This window comes from Rhipicephalus sanguineus, chromosome 3 (assembly GCF_013339695.2).
Source record: "Rhipicephalus sanguineus isolate Rsan-2018 chromosome 3, BIME_Rsan_1.4, whole genome shotgun sequence".
In the NCBI taxonomy this organism is placed as follows: Eukaryota; Metazoa; Arthropoda; class Arachnida; order Ixodida; family Ixodidae; genus Rhipicephalus; species Rhipicephalus sanguineus.
In genome coordinates, this window is record NC_051178.1 from 38874798 (window position 1) to 38885512 (window position 10715).

At 47.7% G+C, this 10715-nt stretch overlaps 1 protein-coding gene across 1 annotated transcript; it reads left to right on the forward strand.

The window, feature by feature from the left end:
- The first annotated feature begins 229 nt into the window (after window positions 1-229).
- Window positions 230-751, forward strand: LOC119385393 (uncharacterized). Its single transcript, XM_037652842.1, has one exon. It carries the CDS (start codon window positions 230-232, stop codon window positions 749-751), a length of 522 nt encoding a protein of 173 aa, XP_037508770.1.
- The last annotated feature ends 9964 nt before the right edge of the window (window positions 752-10715 follow it).

A 10715-nucleotide genomic window follows, 5' to 3' on the forward strand; every position in this document is an offset into this window, starting at 1 on the left:
TCTGTACCCGCTGGTGTTACGCAAACACAGCTGGCACAGATATTATTTAGATAGCGGCCACTCGTGATGTGCGTTTCCCGAACGGCTCGGTATTGAGTTTTGAGGACTTCAATGCACCTCACCTGTCTTGAATGGCCTCCGGGATCAGCCCACCTTTGTCCAAGCGACGTTGTCATGTGATGGCGCCATCAAGTCACGCCGCGCTATCACGAACCGAACGCTTGCCAACATGCTGTCCATGTACATCGACTCCGCGCACAGGAACTGGGACACTATTTTGCCTTTCATCACCTATGCTTTCAACACCGCAAGACACGAGACCACTGGTTACTCACCTTTCTTTCTCCTTTATGCTCGTCCACCGCGCTACAATCTCGACACCATGCTTCCCTACTCCGCTCATGACAGTGAGCCGATCAACGAGATTCTCTGTAGAGCAGAAGAAGCGCGACGCCTCGCTCGGCTACGCACCGTCACCTCGCAAGACCGGTCAAAGATCCGCTATGACGACCGTCACCGACATGTTCACTTCAATCCTGGAGATCAGGTGTGGCTCTGGACGCCTTTACGGAAACGTGGCCTGTACCAGAAATTTCTCGCTCACTATGTCGGGCCCTACGTTATCCTCGAACGCCTCAGTGAGGTCAACTACCGCATAGCACGGCTCACAAGCACTGGACGGCGCTCGGCTAAAACAGAAGTGGCGCACGTCGCTCGCATGAAGCTATGCAATGCACGAACCACTGAGTGACTCGCCCGGCGGGCTTCGTCTGCCAACGGGGAAATGTCACGGGCGGTTGCAATGCACGACGCATACAGCGCGAATGAACATGCAGACAAAACGGTGGAAAAGGAAAACGACGTTGGGTGTGCTGTCTTGAGACCCCTTGTGGAAGCAAACGCGAACCATCCAGGCTCGCCTGTTTTTCAACCTTTTAGTGTACTTCTTGCTTGTAACAATTTAAATACCGGCCACTCGTGATGTGCATTTGACGAACAGCTCGGTATTGAATTTTGAGAACTTCAAAGATCTTGGATCGGAGACATTGTAAGCCTTCCGCACCACACCTGGCCTTGAACGGCCTCCGGGATCAGCCCACCTTTGTCCAAGCGACGTTGTCATCTTATGACGCCATCTAGTCACGCCGCGCTATGCGACGTAGTAGTTATCTAATGGTGACGTCATGATGTCACACATTTCGGTGATCTGTGACGTCATGATGATGTCACGCGGTGATGGCATCACGTGATGATGTTTTTTGGCATCACTCGTGTTGACGCCGGCGCAGCCGATGGTCAATATCTGTGTTTGATGAGGTATTTAAGGCTTTCCCCTTAACCAAAGGACGCTTCATTGTGGCTACAGCGATAGTGACATGGGCGAAAGGCTAAGAAATGGAGGTACACAGCGCCGCGTTGCGTGTCTTATCTTTCGTATTTTTTTCTTTTTTCCTTTTTTTTGTCTTTCGTATTATTGAATTTCGGTGTAGCCCCGATCAAGCTATACACACCCGCCAGGTGTTCCATGTTGCAGAAAAGAGCGTGTTGGAGACGGACAGTTTCGTCGAATTCCAGCTCCGAGCATTTGCCTATACGGCGGCGAATATTTGCTCCGAGTCATTCTCGCGTAAAGAAAAGAACGCTTCGTGTCGCGGTGTATGCTCGCTGCACTGTGAGGATACATTATAGCATCGCGATCTCGTATAACTTCAGCTTTGTAGGCGGGTGCGTTTTGTAAACAACAAGTGGAATGAATCCCACGCGTCTCGTAGCGGAGTCAAATAGCCCGAGTTTGACACATAAACAAAAAATGTTTGCGAAATGAGCTCGGCAGCCAAAATTTTCTATGAAGAGAGATGAAACACGGCGCTTGCTTCGAACTTGTCCGCTTTTTTGTAAAACGAGTGAACTCGTACACAATACGCGCAGAGTGTGTACGGCCACCATGTGTGCTTGCCTGCCTTCGTCCGTGTTTTTTCTCGCAGTTCTCCATTAAGTCCTAAATAATGCACCACCTAGCCCAAACAAGAGGTTTATACAACAGGTACAAGTCAGGAACGACATAGGCTTGAACACCTGAATTGAGAACACAATAGAACACCTGAAATGAGTTCTCTGAAAGTAATAGAGACAATAAAGCGAGATAAAAAAATGAGAGAAACTCAGGGAGGTCAACCAGTATTGTAACATCCCCTTTGCTTAGGGGGAGGGGGAAGAAAACATGCTCTATTGCAGGGGTCACAACACGCGGGCCCGTGCACCTTTTGCTAGGCCCGCGCGTGACCCTCCTACATCCCATATATATATATATATATATATATATATGCAGAGGAAGCTCGCCAGCTCGCGCGACTACACATCGGTCTGCAGCAACAGGCAGATGCACGACGCTACAACGTCCGCCACAGAGACGTATCCTACAGTCCAGGAGACAAAGTTTGGGTGTGGACTCCTGTTCGTCGCCGTGGCCTCTCCGAAAAGTTGCTGAGCAGATACTTCGGTCCGTATAAGGTGTTACGCCGCGTGAGAGACGTAAACTACGAAGTGGTTCCGGACACTGCGTCGTCAACTGGAACACAACGAAGACAACCGAGCTCCGACATAGTTCATGTCGTGCGCATGAAGCCTTATTTTGCGCGTTCATAATTTTCCTACCGTTCATTTTTTTGTTTCCTTTATTTGTGCCACTAGCATCGCCTCACCGTTCATTGACTGCGCGCGTAACATTTCACCATTGTCCATTCGCGTTGTGTAAGCTGCTTTGTTTTTTTTTTTCTCTTACAACTACCTTGCAGCATCGAGCCGATGCTCTTTTTCGCGGAGGAGGGTATATATATATATATATATATATATATATATATATATATATGTGAAGAAGTCTGTTCATGAGATGCACGCACGTGACTGGCCTGAAGACAACCCATTTGGTCACCATATTTTGAAACATAACCGTGAAACAAAAACTGTTTCAGAATCGGCGTCCCTATTTCAGCCATTCTGCACATCGGTATTGATATTTCTCGATTCCGGACTCGAAATCTTCTTAGGAAATCACCTATACATGAGATGTGGGGAAGGCTGCCTTTCACATTTCCGTTAACAGCGTTAGCTGATATTTTTCTCAATATCCTATTCCCCCCCCCCCCTTCAAGGTTCTTTACTGCTCTGGTCCCTCCTGGACTACAATTAGTGATGGCGGCCCGCTGGCTGAGGTGAGTTTGAGACCCCTGGTCTATTGGATAGGGTGCTCTCGCTTCGCACCTTTGAAAATGAGATGGCTAATGTGCATAGGAAGGGAAATACGCGTAGCTTAAGTGCGGCTCTCTTTCTTTGTCATCAAATAATCGGTCGCATGTGATAGACGGGAAAATCTTTACAACCTCGTGCCACATATACAGCCAGCATCGTAAACAATTTGTGAGGCGTAGAGACAACTGAGATTGTGAATCCTTTGGGAATGAAAAAAAAAGAGATGAAAAAAAAACGCATGTGGAAATGACGTAAAGACATAAAAGACGGGCGTATGGGTCCAGGGTGGGCAGAGTTTCGCAACTGCGAAGCAGTCAAATCATTAGCTGGCTGTATTTAAGTTGAGCGCAAACAATCACGAGGACACAAAAAGTCACAGGGTCCCCTACGCACTCGCCATATACGAATCAAAGGTGAAAACCATCTTCTGCTTTTCCTGGTCGATGTACTGATCCTTCCCCGCCGTCCTCAGAAAGCCTTCTGCACCCAGCGTGGTTTCACAGTGCCTTCTGGATCGATTTACGTTTGACACAGGGACGATGTCATGGGACGACACCATCATACAACGTCCCGTCGTGTGACGTCACAGTCACGTCATGAGGACGTCGTATTGTGACGTCATCGCATGATTATTTTTTGCATCACTTGCGTTGACGAAGACGCCGCGGGACGCCGACGGCCAATTTTCGCGTTTCATGATGCCTCTAAGGCATTCCCGTTGATCAGTTAGACAGAAACCAAGGCCGTATTAGTCTTGGCCGCAATTCCGCACCCAGGATCCTCAACACGTGTTTTTTTCAAAAAGAATTTCACTGAAAACACCCCATATGTCGACTCTCAACCTTTGCCTATGTTTTTCTAATTACACCGCTAAATTTGCGAGTACGGTGAATTTCCTCAATTCTGATTCCTTGGAGATGCTTCCTCGATGAGATAAGACCCCAGAAAAATGACTGTGCGCCAGCCGAGAACATTGCACCGCATTTTTCTGCGCCCAGCTTTACAAGCTGTTCGTAAATCAGTGTACACTCTAAGAAAAAATGGAGTGTTTGGGGAGTATTTCTGCCACGCAACTATAATCGTCATCCATCTGCGCACTTTCCTCGCGTTATCGCCGCGGTCGCGGCACATCCCGGTCACGAACGGCGCGCGCGTTATCAGCGTGACGTAGCATTCTCGATCGGAAAGGGACGAGAGCTGGGTTTTCAAGAAAGGAAACGCGAGCAAGCCAGATGACAATTATTGTTGCGCGGCAGAAATACTCCCCAAATACTCGATTTTTTCTTAGTGTGTAGGAACTGCTTCTGACGCGGAATGTTAAGAGAACTGCTTCTCACGCGAAATGTTAAAAACAGACGTTTGTGATTTTGAGGGAGGCAGAAGAGCACACGCGAATGTGCGCAGTATGAGTTAAATGTGGAGCAGTCGAGCTTCCTCAAAATTAATTTGGTATCTGCAGGGGTACACTGTAAACCATATTACACCCATATAGGTGTTTTTGGTGCCTATAACTCACAACCATGCGCCTCACACTCTTAGGCAAAAGCGTGTTAAAAGGGTGTGTGGTTCGTCCCGCTTCTACTTTGGGATAGCACACCGTGTACTGGTTAGTAGTCATACAATTTAGAATATCATTGATGTTTTCTACACAGTGTCGTGCACCCTTATATTTTCTTATATGTGTGCCAATTCGTAGCACACAACTTTTATTCCAAGAAATCAATAAAATTCAAGTTTGTTTAAATTTTGCTAAAGATTACTGCAAATTATACTGCGGGATCTACGAAAGACCTGGTAACCTGTGTGGCTTAGTAGTTATTTAGTTAAAAACACCAAGAAAGTTTCCCTGGTTACTAACGGCAAAAGTTACGACCTTTACTAGCTGCTGGCTAGTAAAGGGATGCCGCGGAGGTAGGTAAATAAGCTCGAAACTAGTAAATACACGTGTTTACTAACTGCTTACCAATTTTTCTTTTAAGAGTGAACAATTCAAGTGCGGCAGCCGCAGCAATCATTCCGAGGCGCCACCAACCTACGTGCCACCTACGAGTCGGCGAGTTTTCTGCGAGCGGCGTCGTACAGCTCGAGCAAGCCCGTCAGCCGCCGCTGCCACCAGCGAATATCAATCAGAAGAGCGAGCGAACACGGGGCCGCCGCCACGAACGGCGCCGGGCTGCTTGCGAGTGAGAGACGGGGAAGCCGACGGTATAGTGGTGACCAATATTCACAGAGCTCCGAAGCGCCGCTGAAGGTGACTAGCTAAAGTACCGCCAAGCCATGCCGACGCAACTGAAGCCCGCGAGATACAATCGATCTCGTTGCCGGCGACCGCAATGCGTTTCGGACGAGTCGCATAACAGCGGCGAGGCCTCTGGCCAGTATCGCGAGCTCGCAGCTCATCAGCACGGCCAATCCTCGGTGAGAGAGTGCCCGGGCGGTCGACGACAATGGCGGCCAACATCCAGGCGGTCTCAAAACACAGGCGATCCGACGCCTAAGCCGGCCCCCGCGGTACATTTCGGGCGCGCGATACACCATAGAGTTCGTTACTGGCACTCGCGATCAGTTTCGAGGACGCAGTCGGAGCGGCAGAATAAAGAGAGATCACTTCTTGTTTAAAGAATCCAGCGCCAATTTTTGCTCACAGTCAGATTGAAAATCATGGATCCGATAGGCCTACTGTCTTCTGAGGCTTAGGAGCTTAAAGCATTGGCCAGGGTAAGATACTGAAACTACTTCACAACAATGTATACGTGTAACATTCCAAGAACACCTTCACATCCTACGAGTTATGTGGGGTGTTATATTTGAACATATGCCCTTCATGCACCCTGATATGAAATAAGGGTGTGCGAAGGGCGTTTGTGTCGTAATTACACCCTTTGAAAAAAATATTGTCAGAAATAAGGCTGTACGAAGGTTGTTTCAGTGAACGAAACATCATGATGGGTGTGAAAAGGTTTACAGTTTACAGTCTTTTAGGGTACTTTATCTTGCACCCTTGAAGCAATTGTGTTTTTCTGTGTTTCCCTTGCGCAATTTCTTCTACGTAAAGTTTAGCGCTGTATTTGGTGTCTTCCACTATTTTCAGATGACCTTAGGGGTACATCAGTACGCCCTTAAAGTTCACTGCAGGCGCTTTAGTAACCTCGTTATATGAAAAAAGAAAGCATGTGAAATTTGTTTTAATGCGGAGGCGACAACAATCCTTGGCTTAGGCGTCGGGTAGCGGCATTCGCTTGTCGGCATTCGTGTGACATGGTGTATTGCTTGGGTTAACATTTTGTTTCGTAGGAGTGCCGTGATTCATCTCTGAATCACTGTGTGTGATTTATTCATTGAATTTGGTGAATTTTATGTGGTTCAGTCGCAGTACATTACCTATATTCAGAGCAATGTACGTCTATTCACTCTTGATTCACTTTAATGTACATTGATTTTCTTTATGTTATCCTTAATTTGTTCATATATTCATACGGTGCCGTTACACATGCATAAGTCGTCACGAGAACACTGGTACCCTTGGTGTTAAAGAGAGTTTTGACAGTCGGGTTATGTAACGCTTTCGCCTTATTTATATGTACTACTCAGGATACAGAGATCTCTCTTATCTTCAAGCATGCGGGCTTGTCCCTGCCGATGGAGCCAAAGTGGATACATGATGGCTCTGACTTGCGGTTCATAAGAGCCCCGTTTGCGACTCCGCCAATCCTGTGCATCTTTTCAAGGTCCTGAAGTTAGAAACGGTCCAAAGAAACGAACCGCAGGAGGCCTCTTTGAAATTCCTGTCAATTCTCGAGCCCTTTTATTTAAAAAAAACCAGAACCTAAGCTTGAAGCGTCTCTCTTCCTTGAAGCGTGAGAAGAAATCCGCTCTTGACATCAAGAATTAAAGGCGTGCGCTCACGCTATATCGAGGCTATTTGAAGTAAGGTTGACCAGCTCCTCCTCTATTTAGAGGATGCGCTGCTTTAACTAATTATTTTAAAACATCCTAAGCGATCCTAATGCTTGACTCAGGTGTATGGTAATGGCACTCGTACCTCTGAATGCGTGCGCCCCGTGTTTTCCTTGGATTAACATAGTGTTTCGTCGCGCTGCCTTAGCGGCATGTCAGAAGCCACGCAGAAAGAAAAGCGTGGTTGAGGTCAGCTCCACCAGGAGCCGCGGCGATCCCAGCTGCTCAAAAGAAAAGCGTTTACTCCTTCAGTGAAACCATTCAACTAATTTTCATTATTCATCCTGACAGTTAATAGACCCTTGACTAAACTCCTTGTCCTATATGATACGTATCTAATGTGGCCTTGAAACTGAACCACAACCATCGATTTCGTACCATTTCTATCTTTAAAAGGCTTCTCCTAAACATTGAGACAACCGGAAGTGAGTGCTCGAGAGGAAGTGCTCCGAAGAACACAATACTGCCACTCATTGCTCGTGCCACTAAGACGCGGCAATGTGACAGTCGCTCAACGAGGCCGGTTATTTGCGGAAACCTGAGTAGAGCCTTCAAAGCGTTCTGACGTGAAGGTCTAACGGTGCAGCATTTAAAGATTCATTGTTCGGAAATCGACTGGTTGTCGAGGCGTTTCAACGCTGCCGAGAGCGGCTTTCTGAGACTGAGTCTTTATCTCGGACATGCAAGCACAAATACAGGGCGAGGAGAAGAGGGAAAAAAAAACCATGGTTCCTCCCTCCGTCATAGGAATCGGTGTAACACGAAAGCGAAACGTGTATTCACAAAATTCGTGCTTATTGTGTAGTGATATATGAGAGCTTCTACCGTGTCCATTGTTGTTTGGCAGCTATTCGCCTCGTGTGCCACCGATGGCGGCGCTGCGAACGGCTGGAGCGCTCCGCACTCTGGTGTATCGGCGTCACTTCGACCCGTGGTTGGCTGACGGCACTGTGCAGTGCAGGACATGCGGGAAGGACGAGGAGAACATTGGGCACATGGTGCTTCACTGCGAACGCCTGTGTCCTCGGCTTTGTGAAAGACTGCGGCGCACCGGGTGGAGGCGGCAGCCGCGATACCAACGTGCAACCCCTGGGCAGCGACAGCAATAACAAAAGCAAGGCTTCTACAGTGGTGGTCAGGGAGACAGTGAACAATTGTGATGTTCGTGGACCTGGTGCGATTTTTCTTTCTTTCTCTTTTTTTAAAATTTACTTGTTTCTCGTTCTGGTGAGGACACTAAAAGGTGCCCCCACGGTATAAAGGGGAAGACCACAGAAATCATCATCATCATCATCATCATCGGTGACAAAAAGGCCGAGATTCGGCTTTTGTCGTCTGCTAGGCTCTGCCTAGAACAGCAGCATTTTCATTATCGTTCACTCGCATCGCACGGTGTTCCTCTAATACTAGCTGTATTTTTTTTGTAATGATAGTTCTTTGAGATGGGCTGCTAGCATTACAGGAGGTTAAAAAAACGTTAACATTTAACGTATCTTCTATATCCACAGAGCCATCGCGATCAGGATCATGTCACCGAGTTCGTAGCGTCACTCACGGCTGGATATCGTTCGATAAGCTTACGTGAAAGCCCGAACGTCCCGCCAAGCGAGTTAAAGACAGTCTACGCTGCTTTGGAAGCGAAGCGCTATCAATTTTACGGCTTATTCGCAACATTGAGCCTTACGAAAACAGACTTGAACGAAAGTTCACACTCTACCTCAAATTGTAGTCATGCGGACCTGTGTACACAAAACACTTGCTGACAAATTAAAATCGGTAACTTCATCGACCAGCGGGTTATTGCGGACAACTAGCGCAGATTAGGCGAATTGGATGCACATTAAAACTAGTTACACGTACTATCGAATCCGAATGAAACGCCAGCAGTGGTGCGAGTGGTACAGTTCGCACCATTATGTTTAGAGCTAGATACACGATTGCGGCTTGCCGCTCGTGAGCCGGATTCATGCTTTCGATTGCGCAGTGCTGCTTAGTCGGGTGTGCGTGCCTGTCACTGGTGATGACAGGACGGCGCGCATTATGCAGTTCCTAATGGTTGGGGGACGCGATCCGCTGTTCGTGTTTCATTTGTCACCAATAATACCGCTTGATAAGCAGTAGGAAAAATTTGCGAATATGCAAGGGCGTCCGCAGAACTTTTTTCAGGGGGGGGCAACCGCTGGGGGGGGGGGGGAGGGGGGTATGGTAGGTTAGCACTAAAAAGGCACTATTTATGGTCTGAGTTACGCACGTGCGAAAAAAAATCGAAACAACGAATCATTGGATTGGAAAATACATTGAATTTTGTTAATGAACAAATAACTAAACGTAATGAGCAAAATGCGAAAGCATAGCACCGCTCTCAACATGGTAATTTTGGCGCAACGCTAGAAACATAAAAAAAAAAAAACATGGTTGATCCCTCCGTCATAAGAATCGGATTAACACGAAAGTAAAGCGTGCCCTTACAGAAGTAACTGAATGTTTACTATACATTGATATAAGAGAGTTTGCACAATATATATTGATGTCTGGCAGCTGTGGCACCGTTTAACGTGTATGCACCCACTTTGATGATTGGTGGTACATCTCCATCCCGACGACTAACGTCCATGTTGATAGAATAAACAAACCCTTGTGGTTGCTGTAGTAGTTAACAGTGAAAGCGTAATCATAGAACGAGGTGTGATAACCAGAAGAGCGTCGCATATTGGACGCGGAACTTGGTCGCCATTGCGCGCCATGTTAAAATGTGATTGAATACCACGGCCGGACTAGAGGCAAACGAAAAGCGCGTGGTGCCGCCCCGTTAGCGCGGCAGCGATTTTTCTCGGGGCGAGCGCGTGAGCGGGGAACGCGGTGTTACAGCCAGGTGACGCAGGCGCGCGTCGCAGAGCTATTTTTGGTTTGGATTAGCGTGATGCTATGAGCTAGGCCGACGCTTTTACGACGCTTGGGCAAAGGTCACCACCTCGCGGTGTGTTAAGGCATTGACAGAATTTAACTTCTATTGAAAACGCGCCGAATGGGACGGACGTGTAACGCGTTGCAGGTGCTAATCGCGCGGTCCACAGTAATGACGAATTGCTTTCTTTACCGCTCCCAGAGGGCAACACCACCCCGCCGACCGGGAGAGTGGTAGATATTAAAGGCGCGTTTGTAAAGCCGCTAGAGTCTGTGACCGTGGCGCAGTGGACAGCGTGCCCGGCAACTGTTGTTGCGGACAGAGCGGTCGTGGGTTCGATGCCCGTTGAAGGAACATTTTTCTTTGCCATCTTATCGTGTATATTTTTTCCACGTCATTTCCGTGACGGAAATACGTCACTGTAATCTTGGTGGACCCCGGCATAAAACACTTTCGTGTTAAAAAGACAGGGGAAAGAGTCAGAGGGGCACCAAACTACGAACTGTTTATTGCCGGCGAAGATTGGAAACCAAGAAAGCGTATACGCATGCGCAGTGGCGTGAAACTGTGGCGTCAGCATGTCAATAAGTAAGCTGTCCTTTAA